The sequence below is a fragment of the Bacillus rossius genome, chromosome 3 (assembly GCF_032445375.1).
Source record: "Bacillus rossius redtenbacheri isolate Brsri chromosome 3, Brsri_v3, whole genome shotgun sequence".
NCBI classification, from domain to species: domain Eukaryota; kingdom Metazoa; phylum Arthropoda; class Insecta; order Phasmatodea; family Bacillidae; genus Bacillus; species Bacillus rossius.
Window position 1 is genome coordinate 84,633,720 of NC_086332.1, and position 17,569 is coordinate 84,651,288.

Sequence of the window (17,569 nt, forward strand, 5' to 3'; positions counted from 1 at the left end):
CCCGCAACCACCAGCTTCGCGTCCTTCGCGACGCGGGAGCGCAACGCCACAGCCCGACATCCCCTTCCCTCAACAACCGTTTTTCACCTCCGCTTTGTGTGGCTGTCCGGGCGCTCTCGGCCGCCGCTGTGCTTTTCTATCCGCACTCCCCCTCCTCCACCAAGCCTGTGCGGTCCTCCGCTTTGTGCAGCAGTCCGGGCGCTCTCGGCCCCTACCTTCACACGGGTGTCCGCACCACCCCCTTCTCCCGGCCACTGGAGCGGCGCGCACAACCAACCCGCTCTCCCAATCGCGATCTCCGCTTTGTGCGGCTGTCCGGGCACCAAGCCCATGGACGCGCTAAGGCGCGCGCGGCACGCCAACAATAACAGCTGTCCAAAGCACCAAGAGTCGCAACACAAATATGTTTCACCAAACATCCAACGGGACATGCGCACACTGCAAGCAACCGAGAACCGCCGACTTGCTGACAGGCTCACTGCCTTGGCAAACATGTGCCAATGCGCAGCACAAACCAATATACGTCACCAACCAACCAAGCGAACCATGAACAGTGGAACATGTAATGGGAAAAGATTTGGAAGGAAACATTAGAGACAAGGTATACAATACCACCACAACCCACACTGACAGTGCCAGTCACCGGGAACAAGCCAAACACGTGTTACGGCATGCCCCCACAACAAACCTTAGCACAACCGATTGGGCACGACATAGCAACGTAACCCACCAACACATGCATGGAGACGGTGCGAACCGCCGCATACACATCGAGGTTACCCGAATTCAGTGGTGCACCTCACGAGGACCCTCGTGCATACCTCCACCAGTGCGAAATCCGACTCATGCGAAGCGGAACCCCAATCGAAGAGTGGCCCGAGCGGACCAGCGAACAGCTGCGAGGAAGCACCCTGATATAACCACCCAATTTTTGTGTATTTTTCGCCACTGGAGCAGTCAAAAGTGACGAACAGTCTCCAGTGTGAATCACATTATTTAAACGTAATTAAAGTAAACTTGTTGAATTCAATTCCTTAAACGATTCTGTGTGTTGGATTATAATTATTATTTAATGTGTAAATGTAGAGCCACTTTAAATCTCTTATTAATTTAATAATTTCCGAATAACAGAACTTTAGAAACTTTGGCGCGAGAGGACGCTGAGCCTTCCCCTCACGCCAGGGCCAGACGCCATTACCGTCCCACGGGGAGCCTTCAACCATTAGATTCACCGATCACTCTCCAAAACCTTTTTGATATTAACTCCCAGTGTGCACCCGGTCCCTTTACGATGTAGGGCCTATCCCAGCCGCTTAAACATAAACTCCTAGCACAACGCATTACACGGGGTAGTGCAGCATACGGTGCGGGCCGACTCCCGCAATCACAGACGTTTGGTTAATCGCCGAAGTGCAATGGCACCGGCCACAGCGACTTAAAGACATTTAACGAATATCATAACTAGCCAAGGTCCACACAGGTGGGCCCGGACGTCGCCATTCGCAATTTACGGAATTGGCCGACTCCATTCGAACTCCCCCCCTCAGCCACGACTGGCTTGAGGACTTAATATTAGTGACGGCGCGTCAGAGCACCCAATGTCAACCTAGTATACTTTGTGTAAGGAAAAATAGTGTAACTGTAACTGCAAGTGTAACGGCCAATTTCAATTAAACGTCCACTCCACACTCTCCGTGCGTGACGTGTATACGGCAGTGCAAACCAGACTCGTGTATGTTATTTTGTGAACTACCCCAATCCAGTTAGAGATCAGCGTGCTATGCTGTGTAGGGCAAGTAGTGTATCAATAACCAGGGCTCCCTTACACCACGACCACCGCCGCCGTTCCTAGCAGGCCACCCAGGGGCATTCGCAAACAACGACCATCCCGTGGTTAACCATAGAATTAGCCTGGCGCCCTCCCGGACACATTTTCAGTAAAAAAAACCAGCCTTCTCGCTTGGAACTATTTCAGATCTCGAACACGAGAACCCGGACGACGGCATTTGGCGCCCACTGCGTGGGGCGAAGCCAGAAAACTCAAGATTTTCTTCACGTTCGTTACAGAAGTCTCAATAAAAAAAAATTATTTTAGCCATCTTTCTGTCTATTTATTTCTCCGGCCACAATGCGGACACGGGACGGCCATCTTGAGCAGAAAAAGGGGATTAGGGTCAGACAGGCCGGCGCGACGAGGCAAGGAAACAAAGGGGCTCCAGCCACCCCCCCTCCCATCAAACATTCCGGACCAGAGTGGGACGCGGACCACTAACGTCACCATCCGCAAACCCATCCACTTCCCCTCCTCAACGTTTCGTCCACCGCTTTGTGCGACTGTCCGGGCGCTCTCGCCCACCGCTACGCACGCCCATCGGCACCCCGGCCTGTGCCGCGGCCATTCTCGGCCTCCGCTTTGTGCGGCTATCCGGGCACCTGCCCAGCCGGCGAGCGCGGACCAGCGCGCAGACTTACCCGCGCGCACAACGCCACAAATGAAAAAACGATTCGACACAATGGAACACGCACCATAACAGGATCACCAAGTGCATAGAGATGTATGCGGACGAATGAATGCCCGAGTTGGGACTTATATGGCAGGACCGTCGCTGGGTATGAGTGTGGCTATTGTGAAGAGTACCGTATATACGGGGTGACAAAATATGGAGCTGCGTCGAGTCCCGGAGGAAGTAGCGTGGGCTCCCACTGTGACGAATGTGCCGGCCTATGGCATTGTGGCTTTACCACCGAGCGTGAAAGGACTCTGTGGCACGAATCCATCACCTTCACGTGCGCGCGATGTACCGCTTTACGAGCCACCCAGGCACTGTACCCAGCAGAGACGCTAACAATTCCTCCACTACAATACACCACGACGATTTACAACATCCAGACACCATTCACGCCGACACATTACGTACCAGGGATGCCATCCGTTGCCGGAACAACACCCGCACAGCATCAAGAAAACTCCTCACGTACAACACGGACTCCAGTATCACGAAAGCACATCCCGACGACATCCGCACCGTCACGTGCAATGTCTCCGACACCTACTGTCCCGACGCCGACGCTCATAATCCTGACGCCGGCAATCCCGCTCCCGCCGCCTCCTGTCCCAGAGCCACCAGGCTCAGCACCTCTCGTAGACCTGACGCCACTCATCCCGACTGTGATGATGCTTGACCTGCCGAAGCCAACCGAAAGACGCACGACGCCGACCTTTCCACTGCAGTCTGCCACGCCGTCCCAAACCCGCCTCGTGTCGGAGACACCGCCCGACACTGGAATGACCTCGCCACCCCACCGGACCGCCATAACATTGCCACGAAGGACCATTCCAACGCAACCTGTGTCGTCTCGTCAAAACACTCATCACGGACGCCGCCAGACTGGACACCGACACGTAGCGCCACTTTGTCGCAACCGCCTGGTTTCGACGTCATGCTACCATCGTCACTACCACCCGAGTGCGCAGTCACAAACGGGAAGCTGTACGTCGCAATGTCCAGGGCTCTGACGCTGAGACGTCTGAGCGAGGCCCCGCCGCCTGGATTTGCTCCGCGGTGCCCGCCTATCTTCGAGGGACAGTCAGTTCAACCCACCAGAATGAGACAGATGTGCACGATGCCAATGCCATCTTCGTTACCACCTGAAGCGACATCAAAAACGCCCGAGACACCACGTGCATGCTACAAGTCGGCAACCTTGGAATGCCCCCCCCCCCCTTTCCCCTGGACGTCACCACGACTACTGGGTCGCCTGAGCTTCCTGCATCCACCTGACGCAATGCAGGTCGACGCCACGGCACCTGGACACCCGACCGCCTCACCACTGCATGTGACACCCACCCAGAATTTGGCACCTGTCATCCGTATGTCACGACGGGCCGAGAAGCGCTGCATGTCGGCGAGGCTGAGCCGAGCCATACCGAGTGCCGCCCGCGCTTGCTGCCCGCCTGCCGGGAGCTGCCTGACCTTGGTCGCCGCCGCCCCTGCCGGCCGGCATCCTGGCCTCAACCGCACCGCCGCACGCTGCGAAACACCGCAGCTGCAGTCGGAGCAACTATCACCCCCGAGAACGAATCCGGGGAGGCCCTTAGGGCACAACCGCAGAACGACCACGCCGACACAACCCCCATGGTGACGAAATGGATGACGAGGACGAGGAGGCATCTACTCCAAAACTCGCCCAGCATACCGGAACTGGAGAGGAGGCTGTACCCATCCACACCGTACCAGGCGCCGAGAGTTAGCCTGGTGCCCTTCCTGACACATTTTCAGTAAAAAACCAGCCTTCTCACTAGGAACTACGCCAGATCTCGAACACGAGAACCTGGACGACGGCACCCTAATGGTACACATACATAAAATACACGGAACAAAGAAAAAGAACCTAATTTGTGGTACAGTGAAAGAAACTAATAAACACATGGATAATTATTTACGTTGTTGTCCTACCAACTCTGTCATTCAAAATGGTTTCTTTAGGGGTTCCACCTGACCTTATTTTGTACCTGCAGGCCAGTTCGCAGGACGAGCAGAGAATCTCTTCACGACATTACGTCGCCGTGTGGCTACAGCAGACAGCATTAGTGATGGTGGCTCTTTGATGGTTGCCGTCGTCCGGGGTCTCGGGCTCAAGTCCCGGTGCGGTTCCTAGCGGGAGTGGCTGTTGCAAATGTAATGAGTCCGGGTGGGCGCCAGACTAGTTCTGGTGCTAGTCGGTAGTTGGGTCGTGGGGTCGATTGCCCTGCGTGGCCCACTAGGACCGTCGGCGGTGTTGCGTGGGTTTGAGGAATTCCCTACTCGGCGGTGGTTGGGAATAGCAGGTTTAAAGAAGCGTACGCTGAAGTGAGGTAATAAATGACGTGCGTCATTTATTCAGTCGACGGTGGCTCTGGTGTAACGTTGTTGGTTACACGCCACGTCGTACAACAGGTGACGTCACAAAATACAAATTACACAATTACACGCAACTGAGTCTGAGAATTACTGAATTACCGTAGCACAAGTTTACAAAAGGAATGTTAACGAGGTTGCGTTATACAAGTTTACGAATGTTACATGGAGAGATGCGTCGCACAAGTTCACAAAAGAAATGTTACACGAGGTTGCGTTGCACAAGTTTACAAAAGAAAATGTTACACGAGGGTGCGTGGCACAAGGTTACAAAGAAATGTTACAAAGTCACTAATTATTCCGTATTATCGTGTCCCTAGGCGTTTCTGAGCCTGGCTGCTCAACGAGGGGTGAGGGTAATTGGAGGCAGCCAATCCCGTAAATCTGCGTATCGAGGCGGTGCTCGCGTCCACGGCAGTGGAGCGCGGACCGCAGCTAAATTCGCTCAAAAGTTCCCTTACGGGGAGTGTCAGTGCCGGAGCGACTGAGTTTAACCAAAGTTCTGTCCTCGGGAGTCGGCCCGTACCGGATAATGAACCTACCCCGCGGACCAAGTTTGGTGCAGGGGGGGGTTTGATATTTATGCGGCCGGATTAGGTCCTGGACCGAAAAACTGGACCGGGTACACACGGAGAGATTATTAAAAAGGGGTTTGAAGAATGACTATATTTACCAGAAGTGAACTCGGTGTGGACAAAGGATGATGTCTCTTCGTGGGACGTGCGTCCGCCCCGGTCCACGAGTCGCGTTGAACTGGCGTCATGTCATGGCGTCCAGCCGAGGCTCGGTGGCCCTCGCGCCAGGGTTGACCTCATTACGTTAGTTTCTGATATGATACGTTAATAAGAGAATTTAATGATGTTAAATTCTTATATTAATTATAAAGGCTGAATCAAGGTCATTCGTCCCTTCTACGAATTGAAAGTTATTATATTTAAGAATTATTATGTTTGAATTTTTACGTCACACCAGCGACTGTTCGTCTCTTGTCGGATTGCTCTGGTGGGGTTAATGACGCAACACAAGGTTTGAATAATTATGTCATAAGGTCTGATTGATTGATTCAGGCAGAAGGCCGCCAGGGGAACACTCACACGCGTATTGCTGTAGTTACACACGTGAGTGCCCAGGCACTCCTACGTCGCACTTTCGTTGACCAACTTCAAATAAATACGTAACACTGTTTAATAATCTATGTTTGTTTTTTAACGTGGTTGGTTTTAATGACGGTCTGTTTATTTTGGGGGGGCCGGGTTCTACCTTGGTTGCTGGTGGCTCGCCTGACTCGGGTGGGCCATGGCTAGGGGCGCGTTCCGTTAACGGGGGTGAATACTGGCGGTTGCAGGTCGGGCTTTAGGGTGGCCTTCGGTCGGACGACGTCATGGTGATGAAGGAATCTGTGTGATGCGTACACACTGGTATAATTCTGGTTGCATCCTCCGCACTGCGTGCACACCCTTCCCTCTCGACCACTGATGATCAACTGCCAAACATCGTCACACAGTCAATTGTCACGTGGCCGACAATCGACTAGCAAGCAGTGGCTGGTATTCGTCACGCTACACTCCCCTTCAGAGAGGAGGTGTCGAGGTGGCATAATGGGCTACACGAATGAGAAGAGCCCATGGGCGATGTCAAATACCCCACCACTCAGCAAGGCTGTTATGCCCCTCGAAGACCTTACCACACACAATGCCTCAGAGTCTGTTTCTCCCCCGATATGTGGAGTGTCTCCGGGGGATCCGGTGATTGGGGCGAGGATGGGGATGATGGGAGGTTGTGTTGGGCTTTTGGCGGGAGGACATCCATCATGCTAAGGTGGTGTGCATTGGGGTTTGGTGTTTGGTTCGCTTTCCTCTGTGGGCATCGCCACTCGTAATCTCCGAGGTGGCATATGGCTATATGAATTCGGGCGGTGTGTTTTAGCCCTTCAGGCTGACCTGCTCTTAGGCGCTGATCGGGTTTGCCCGCTGAGGTTCGATTTTGCCCATGAGTCCATCCACCTTAAGTGGTTTACACTCAGGTTGTTCCGGTTCCTCCACGCTGATTACAAATAACAAGCTGTCCAGGCTTAGGTCCAATGGCCACAGTGGTTGTTCCCAGAATGGCCACCCTGGCGAGCTGGACCTGGAGTTGTCGTCTGTATCGTCAGGAAACATGATAAAGTGGCTCGACATGGAACTAGGCATAGTGGGGTCGCCCCATTATATGGCCTTACTGTCACCTCTGCAGTCCATCAGGCTCTTGAGCTCGCGCAGCATCGTGCCGTCTGGACAAGATGTGGGTTGAGTGGTATGTGTCTGATGGTCGGATTGGGACAAGGGACAAGTATTAGGGGGTGGGTTGCTAATATAATATAAAGCCTCATAATAAAGCCCGCATACAGAATAGTTAAGTTAGACAATTCTTCAGTGGCTAGAGCAACACCATAACCAGGACATCATTGCTTGTCGAGTATTGCAAAATATGTTTATACTCGGCAATGTTTCACTAGCTTCAGAAATCGCTCTGTCAAACTGGAATAAATATATATCAAGCTTATATCGAATCTCACTGCTTCTATAAAGATAATGCTAAATCATTGCCAGTGAAAAATAGTATTCAAAAAAGACTTGGTCAAGCTCACCTTAAATTCTGTTCTGTAACATGGAATATAAATTCTAACATAAAAAATTGAACAACTAGTTACAAGATGATTAATTTAGTAAACACAATAAATTACCTAATCAAGTTTCATATTGAATACCAAAATGTGTTAATTTCATTAAATCTTTTCGTCGTCCCTTCCAAGGCCATAAAGCCCGGCCTCCACCCGCCAGTATTAAACCCCGCTAATGGAACGCACCCCTAGCACGTTTCACGTGAGTCAAGCGAGCCGCCGACGCCAGTAAATGCCTTCACAGATTATGTCCAAATGCCAAAACCACCAAATAGTTCTCACGCATCATGAATTACTGTGATTAATTAAGTTATTTTTAATTAGCAGAACAACCCTTAATAGTGAAAGTGCGTCATAGGGATGCAGCAGTTTTCCCCGTGGGAAACCGCAATTAATAAACGTCCAGAACGTCCCATGTGGCCTTCTGCCAATAATTAATTTACCTCCCTGTTTTTTTTTCTTGCAAATAGCCACTGGAGTAGTCAACAAGTGACAGACAGTCTCCAGCTTGAATTTTTATTTTCAAATATAATTAATCTAAATTTTATTATGTATGCCGTCATCCGGGTTCTCGTGTTCGAGATCCGGTGTGGTTTCTAGCGGGAAGGCTGGTTTTTTACTGAAAATGTGTCTGGGAGGGCACCAGGCAATCTCTGTGGCTAACCACGAGTTGGGTCGTTGGGTGCGAATGCCCCTGCATGGCCCGCTAGGAATGGCCGAGGTGGTCGTGGTGGGAGGGATCCCTGGCTATTGGTACACTACTGGCCCTACACAGCATAGCACGCTGATCCCTGACTGGATTAGGGAAGTTCACTAAATAACATACACGAGTTTAGTGTTTCACTGTCGCATACACGTCGCGCACGGAGTCTGCGGGGTGGACGTTTAATTGAAATCGGCAGTTACACTTGCAGTTACATTTACATTATGCACATTAATTTTCCCTACCCAAATTACACTAGGTTGACACTGGGCGCTCTGACGCGCTGTCATTAATAATAAGTCCTCACGCCAGTCGAGGTTGAGGGAGGGAGTTCGATTGGAGTCGGCCAATCCCGAAAATTGCGAACAGCGACGCCCAGGCCCACCTGTGTGGACCGCGGTTCGCTATGAAATTCGTTAAAAAAATTTTTAAATCGTTGCTGCCGGTGCCTGTTCACTCCAGGATTACCCGAAAGTTTGGTTGCGGGAGTCGGCCCGTGCCGTATGCTGCACTGCCCTGCGTAATGCCTTGTGCGAGGAGTTTACGTTAAAGCAGCTGGGATAGGCCCTACACCATAAAAGTACCGGGTGCACACGGGGAGTTAAATACGAAAAGGTTTTGTAGAGTGATTATAATTACCAGGAGTGAAATTGGTGAAGACAAAGGTTGAAGGCTCCCCGTGGGACGCACTTCCTGCCCGGTCCGCGAGTCGCTCGGTACTCGCGTTTGCTCTTGGCGCGAGGGGAGGCCTCAGAGTCCTGTCGCGCCAAAGTTTCTAAAGTTCCGTTATTCAGAAATTATTAAATTAATAAGAGATTGGAAGTGGCTCTAAATTCACACATTAAATAATAAAAATTAACCTAATACACAGATACTTTTTAGGAATTAAATTTAACAAGTTTGTATTAATTAAGTTTAAATAGTGAGTCACACTGGAGACTGTTCGTCACTTGTTGACTGTTCCAGTGGCGAGTTATACACAAAAAATGGGGAGGTTATAATTACGTGACACACTACTTTATTTAATTTAGGCTGAAGGCCGCAAGGGGAGCACTCACAAATGTATTAATAAAAATCCACACGTGAGTGACCCGGGTACCCCTATGCGCACTTCCCTTGGATTGGGTTTTTAATTAAAAGTGATGCTATCATTAAATTACGTTTAATTTATAAGTTACAGGAACCGTGGTGTCTGGTTGATTAGGGCATGGTCTTTAATTCTACCTTTTGTTCCGGTGATCGCCTGACTCGGGCGGTCCATGGCTAGGGGTGCGTTCTGTTAGCGGGGTCGGATACTGGCGGTTGCAGGTCGGGCTTTAGAGTGGCCTTCGGTCGGACGACGTCTTATATTATTAATATTATAGGCTTTCCGCCAATTAATTCAGACATATGTCATTAAGATACGAATGATCTATAAAATAATTGGTTGTCTGTAAAGTCGGTTTACGGACGATATTTTAACGTGACGTCATAACAAAACATTGATGAAATGATTGATTCAGAACAAAATGAAATATCACATTCGGCTTGAGACTGAGCCGTAATAGGTTTTTGCAACCAAACTATTTAGGCATTAAGAATAAAATATTCTTTGCGGAAGAGATTTTTTTTAAATTTTTCTATCTTTTGTTTGATCAAATCTACCTCTGCATACATTTATGAATAAAATTGAATATTTTTAATTGAATTATCACTATTTTGTATGTATACAAAGAATGAGTGAAATGAAATCAAATTAACAAATTTACTTGTATTTGCATTCATTAATTCAAATATATTTATTACTTTTGAAGTGCTGTGTCTGCCGCATTTATTTTTACAAGTACAAAAAAAAATTTCAGCCAACAGGTTTTGATCCATGTGTGGCGGCCCCCGTGTCCACTTGTGTGTACCGCGGTCTGCAGTTAAATTAGATGCAAGTACTATGCGTAGCTGTCGTCGGTGCCTGTGCTCTCGAAGTTTAATAAAAATTCACTTGTAGTGGGAGTCGGCCCGTGCCATATCATGAATTGCCCCGCGTAATGTCTAGTGCGAGGAGTTTATAGTTAAGCGGCTGGATTAGGCCCTACACCGTAAAAGGATTGGGGATTAATGGGGAGTTTACGCAACGAAAAAAGATTTGGATTAAATGACTATAGTTACCAGCAAAAATGTTCAGTGGAGACAAAGGGTAATGACTCCCCGTGGAATGCACGTCCGCCCCGGTCCGCGAGTCGCTCGGTACTGGCGTTTGTCCTTGGCGCGAGGGAAGGTCACAGCGTTCTCTCGCGCCAAAGTTGCTAAAGTACCGTCATTCGGAAATTATTTTAATAACAAGAAGCTGGGAGCAGCTTTAAATTTACACATTAATTATTAATAACTAATCTGATTTACAGATACTTTTTAATAATTATGGTAAGTAAAATTACGTAAATTAAGTTTAAATATTAAAAGTCACACCAGAGACTGTTCGTCACTTGCTCACTGCTATAGTGGCTAGTCACACATAAAAACAGGGAGGAAATATCTACATTAACACAACACTATAATTAATTAAGGCTAAAGGCCGCAAGGGAGACACTAACAAACGTATTAACATCATTTCACACGGGAGTGACTCGGGCACTCCTGCATTGCAATTTCCTTTTGCGGGGGTTTTAATAAAAGTGGCGTTACTATTAAATTATGTCTGATTTTTAATGAATTGGGGTCTAGGTGTTTGATTAATTATGCATGGCCCTTGGTTCTACCTGGTCCTCAGGGGTTCGCCTGACTCGGGTGGGCCATGGCTAGGGGTGCGTTCCGTTAGCGGGGTCGTATACTGGCGGTTGAAGTTCGGGCTTTGGGGTGGCCTTCTGCCAGACGACATTTATTAAACAAATTCATATATAAACATCATCAAAAATTGATGTTAAATAGGTTATATGGTATTGTTACTGACATTGTTCCTTCTGCGGAAGTAAAGCCTGGTCCCCATCCCGCCAGTACCAGACCCTGCTGACGAAATGCACCGCTCACCCTCACCACTGAGTCGAAGACACAACTGTGCCGGTACAGAAGGAAAGTAACCAGTGTTGTGGTAAGCTATCATTTGTTGTTAATTATTATTTCATTTCTGTTTGTGCCCATACAATGTTTATCAACCCCTTTAATGACCACAGGGGATAGTGCTTCATAAAAGTGTGTTGGTCCCTTAAGACCACCCTATTTTGTGAATGCTATTGTTTCCTCTTATAGCCTGGGGTCTAAAATAATTCATAATTATGCTGGATCACACCATCTTAATTTTTAAATACATCTTAAATATATTCATGGAGCGGATCACAGCAAACACTGACTGTCTCCAACTTGACTAGTAATTGTAACACTAATTTTTATTAATATTTAATACAACATTTTTAGACCTTCAGCCAGTTGATTTAACATATGATTCTTTACGTGATAATGTCTTATAAATCGATGAACGCCGGCTGCACGCACTATTAAGCATGACTCATTGTCACGTCCCGCCTGAGCCGAGCATGCAAGAACCGGACAACCACTGTGCGAGAAAATATTCTATAATATCAAACAGGTTAAGGCGTTTTTTTTAAACTAATTGTTTGTGATTATATTTAAACAAATTTTTTAAATCAAATTAGCAAAAACATTAAATAATATTTGAAAATTAAAATGTATACAATTTTTCATCAATGTTTTCTTATGACGTTATCACGTAAAATTATTGTCTGTAAACCGACTTTACAGACAACCCCCTTTTTTTATTCAAGGGATTTGTGAAGTTTTTAGCTATTAAGTTTCACATAAAATTGGTTTTAGTTCTTTTTTGCCGATTGGCAGGAGGTTACTATTTTCCCTCCCCTATCACTCCAACGCTTCCTTATGGCAGTCTTCAGTTTTCATTAGACGTGGTCCGGGACGGCTGTATTGTCCCGTGGGGAGTCCTTACAATTGTTTCATTGAGCACAGTACTTCTGGTAATTATAAGATTTCAATCTAAACCTTTTTGATTATTTCCCCCGTGCGTCCCCGGACCATTTACGCTGCAGGTCATAACTTGGCCGTCATTAGCTTCACTCGCTGTGCTGCACTGTTTCGAACTTATGGCACTGGTATACTCCAGAACAGAACTTTACTTCAATCGACCGCGCCTACTTCGGGCAGCTTTTCAAGTTATATTGTTTAAGCAAATTTAATGTAGATTATCGGCGCCCACTGCAGAATCCGAGCTACGTGTTTTAACCACCCTTGTTTCTTAGAAAATACTTCCGCGAGGACTAAGCATCGTGTGCCACTAATGATAAGTTATGTTTCATGTTTCGTTCTTTCAAGTGTATTGTAGTATGCCCACTGAAACTCTAAATCTGTAAACCAAGTCACGTTTGAATAATAGATATGATTACAAATGCTTCTATCATTCAGAGAAACTTTGCACCTTAAAATGTGATGCGAGTCACTGGTATTTGATGGGATTTTTTTTTATTAAACATCAGTCTCCGAGCCAAGTGTGCCATGCTGAGGCCAACGACCCATGAGACATCATCGGTTAGCCGCAAGAGCTAGCCTAGTGCTCTCACAGAGCAAAGTCACACCTGGTTCACGCTAGACCTCAATAGGCACACCCCAGATCTCGAACACAAGACTGCTGGTGATGAAATTACTTATTATATTTTCAGTTAAATTTTAAATGTTTTCATAATTATTTATCTTTTAATGCTTATCTTTTGACATCAACCATTGATGCTCCTCTGTCACACAAGCCTTATGCCACATCCTCGCCCTTCCCGATAGTGTGTTCATCCACAAACACATCGTGTTTAAGTGCAGTAAAGTGTATGTTTTGATATACCGCCTCATGATTTTTATGAACGTATTTAATATCGACCTCAATCGACTATGACAAAATCAATTTGTTTTTAAATTTAAATGTATTGTGTGTTATTTTACTACTAGCATATGTCAATAGTAAACAGATTAGAACTTCCATTCAAGTAATTACAAAATTGGTATTATTTGTGTTTAGCAATAAATGAATTAGGCTCTGTTAAAATGGAGCACGAATGCGAAGATTGTTTAATCTTCCAGCAAACGGATCTTTTTTCTCAAGGATTTCCAATTGTAGAAGAAATTAGACGCCAAGGAAAGTTGTGTGATGTGACTCTAAAAGTAAGTGCTTAACATTTTATTGGTTTAGTTTTAATAGTATTTAAAGGTCTTGTTGATTTTCTAGAGTAGCTGCCTTTTCGGAATAAAATAAATTCCGAAAATGATATTTTTGAGTAGTACTTGTCTTGAAAGATCGGTTAAGAATTTTTAATGCCGTAAACCTAACCTATGTTGTCGTTTATACCAATTTACAGTAATTTAATTTTAGTTAACTTAACCAGCCGTTGTTCTAATTCGTTTATAGTACTATAAATGTTTTTTTTTTTAAATCATTTATCCACACAATATTACATTATATTTTTATGTATATAACCTAACATATTATTAAGGCTCTTGCAAAAAAAAAAAACCTGGAGACGGTTCTCACTAACAGTGAATCTATATTGTCACGAATGTGGATACATACCCAAACAGATTAGCTCGGCGATGCACAGCTCTTATCATTTACTTAACTTATTGTATTCTATAGCAGCAGAGTATTTGGTTGTAGTGGTAGCTATATTTGTTTATGTTTTAAATGCATTAAATATTGTATTGATACAACAATTTATAACATGTTATAACAACAACAAATATGTTAATCGTGATGGTGACATTATGTTCTGATATGGCAAATTTTTTTAAGTAAATTAATTTTTCATAATTGTGAAATTCAGTTTGATTGGTTGCCATTTTTTATGTTTCCATGCACTGTGGAAGTAGGAGATGGATAGTGAAACTTAAATAACTTGATTTTTCGTTATCCATTCCCGTGTTTATGTTTTCGCATCATTATGGATTGAGTCAAATCATGAAAATGGTTAGTTAGGTTAGGCTACCTACATTATGAATACTTAAAAATATTTCATATTGCTTTTACTGTAGCTAACCAAATCTAACCAGTTGTCCACACACACACACACGTTATACCTAGTAATAATTTTTAATGTAGCTACCCTAACCCAACAATCCGTTGAAACTGTAAACTACTGGAAAAATTCTCTAATTATTGCAAAAATGTTTGGAAAACATATCAGGAAGTACTTAAGTAAATGCATATTAAATTTTTTTTAATATAAATAATAAAGTTACTGTGCTACAGAATTACCAGATTTTACGTATGTTCACCTTGTTATGTATTGCATATCAATCAAAAAATAAAATAAATTTAAGGTATTCAGTTGATTATTTTATGATATGGAATAATGCTATTATCTCGAGACATTCTCCTGCGTGAGCCAGTTCTCATATCTTATTCAGTGATTCAGTGATGAGTTAGTGAAGTGTCACAGTGGTAAGACTCTGGACTGGCATTCCCGAAGACTGGGGTTTGAATCCCTGTCCGGCCATCCTTAACATGGTTTTCCATGGTTTACTGAAGGGTCATTCCATGAAAGATGACCCAAGTATAAAAAAAATTAAAATATTTAAAATTAATTGTACAGTGCATTTTTGTATTACTTAATAATCCTTTTACTATATATGCAAAATTAAAAAATTATTTGCACAGTTAAAACTTTATTTTCCAATGTTAGACTTTAGTGCTAACAGTACTGTTGCCAAAAAGGGAAAAGTACATCTCCATATTGACTACCCTGATTATCTTCCTGTTTGAGTTATGTCCATTGTTTTATGTAGACCATACTGTACAGATGTGGAAGTATTTTTAATACCATTTTGGACCAAATCAGGTGAGCATATATTGCACAGCATAAAATGAAAATATGTAATGATTTTGTGTCACACACGCAACACAAAACATGGTTAAATTAGTTTTTACAAACAACTAATTGACATATCAATGTGAAACTTTCTAGAAGTGAGGTGTGCCACATGGCCTACATTTTACTATAACAAAGTTTTCTGGCAACTTTTATATTTTTAACTGGAAGTAGTGTTGCGTGTGTGACACCGTCAAATACAAGCTTTATAAGCTTGCAACTCCAACAACACAAAAGAGATGCATTCTGGTTTGATTTCAACTATGAACTAACCTAAAAAAAAAACTTGTAACCAAGAGGATTGCATGTAACACAGTTTCTATTTGAACACCAACATTAAATTTAAATGACCATTTTTGCAAATGCCTTTGTGTGTTATATGCTGTTATTGGTTAAAATTTATTTGAGGTTAATGTTAAATCTATAACTGGTATTGTTGCAGAAGAACTATGACATCTACGAATAGGTCACAGGCTTTTAGAGAAAGGCTTAAACAAGACCCAGCGAAGTATGAAGCATACTTAAGAAAAGAACGTGAAAGATTTAAATTACGAAGGGACCAACAAAAACGTATTCAAACTGATAGGGAGTTAAAGTTCAAGCGAAAGCAAGACAGAATAAGGCAGAGGAAGCACAGAGAAAATAAAAAGTCACAAACTGTTAAGAGTAATAGTAATGTGTTGCCTGAAAAGAGTTTGTATAGAAGTAACAGATCCCTAGGGAAAGCAGTTTGTTAATTGATGCGAATTTTACCACATAGCCCAGGAAAGCGTAAAGCAGTAGTAGCGAAATTGTTAGTTGATGAATTACCAGAATATGGGAAAAGATTGAACCTGCTAAATAAAATGAAAAAAGAACATGGCCAGAGACTAAATGAAGAAACCAAAGCTAAAGTGACGCAGTATTATCTCCGTGATGATATAAGCAGAACTGAACCAGGAAGAAAGGACAAATGCACTGTTAAGAATGTTCAGTCTGGCAAGAAAGATGTTGTACAGAAACGTAATATGACGATGACCATTGCGGAGGCCTATGAAGAGTTTGTGAAGGAATATCCTGATTGAGCTTCGACCGCAATTTGTATATCCCGTTTCTACTATGAGTCATAACACATGTGTATGTCATTACCACGCGAACATGCATTTTTTGGTGGAAAGTTTGGCAAAGGAAGTAAATGTTTTCCCACATAGTACAAATGATTTACTAGCAATTCTTGTCTGTGATGTTGAAAGATTTGATTGCATGTTAGATATATGTGAGAAATGTACGTTGGCATGCAATTCTGTCAGAGATATTATAAGTCAATATGATGAAGAAACTTTGACTAATGAAATGAAATGGAAACAGTGGAAAAATGTGGAAGGACATCCCCAAATTGTTTCAGAAACTGGAACAGTATCTGACTGTGTGAAGAAAATACAGATGCAGATGATAGCAATCAAGCTACATCATATATAAAAAGAAAACAGTCTAAACATTTTAAGGATGCAAAGAAAAATGATAGGGTTCAATTTTCATTTATGTAATCAGTATATATTTTTTCTATGTGTAATATAATATTACTTTTATTGCTATCTTGGTAAATATTTATTTTATTTTGCAACCGAACATATCTTTGTCAATTTGCAGCTGATTATTATACCAGCTTAAATACATGTCTCAAAGTGTCACACACGCAACAGTCACACACGCAACATTTGCAAAGTTAAGTTTGCATGTGAAAATATTGGTTTTGAGGAACATTGACTAGATCATCTTAAAGGTGCACATTTTATTTGTGCTACCAGCAAGTATTGATCATTTTTATCTTTTAATAAAACAGAATTTTAACATTGATTTCATTTCCATCAAAGAGGGGTGTATGCTTTTGTCACGCACGCAACAAAGATTAACAATTTTTTTTTGCAAGTGTTATTCTCCTTAACCAATTGAAAAATTTATGACATACTTATCTAGTTGTAGGTTAATATATTATAAGAAAAAAAGTGATATTTATTATGACGTATTCATTATATAATTTTTATATTATTAAATCCACTGTCAAAATGTCACACACGCAACCATGGAATGACCCTGAAGTCACTCCCGGTACATGCTGGGATGTTTCCTTACCTTAGGCCATGGCCGTTTTCTCTCCAGTTTCCAGGAACAGTTTTGTCGAGTTTATACCTACATCTTTAATGACCTTGCTGTCAATGAGACATTAAAGCCCAACTTAAAAAAAAAATGTATGCATACAGTCTACTTATGACAAAAGTGAAACTTGTCGCTTATTATAATAATTCTTTTTGGCTGAGGTCGCAGATTTAAATAATATATGCAAGTATGTGAATGCTAAATTTTGCTATTTTGCAAGTTTGCAAGTGTGAAAGTGTGCAAGTCTGAAAGTGTGTCAATGTGCAAGTATAAAAGTATGCAATTGTGCAAGAATGCAAACATGCAAATATGTTATTAGGCTATTGTG

The 17,569-nt window shown here is 43.8% G+C and overlaps 1 protein-coding gene across 1 annotated transcript in view; it reads left to right on the plus strand.

The window, feature by feature from the left end:
• The first annotated feature begins 13,024 nt into the window (after nt 1-13,024).
• The window catches only part of LOC134530990 (kelch-like protein 18), a 68,065-nt gene continuing 63,520 nt past the window's right edge, over nt 13,025-17,569 (plus strand). The window contains exon 1 of the mRNA XM_063366398.1: nt 13,025-13,405. Coding sequence (XP_063222468.1) covers nt 13,289-13,405 — 117 coding nt within the window. The 5' untranslated portion in view covers nt 13,025-13,288. The remainder of the gene's footprint in view (nt 13,406-17,569) is intronic.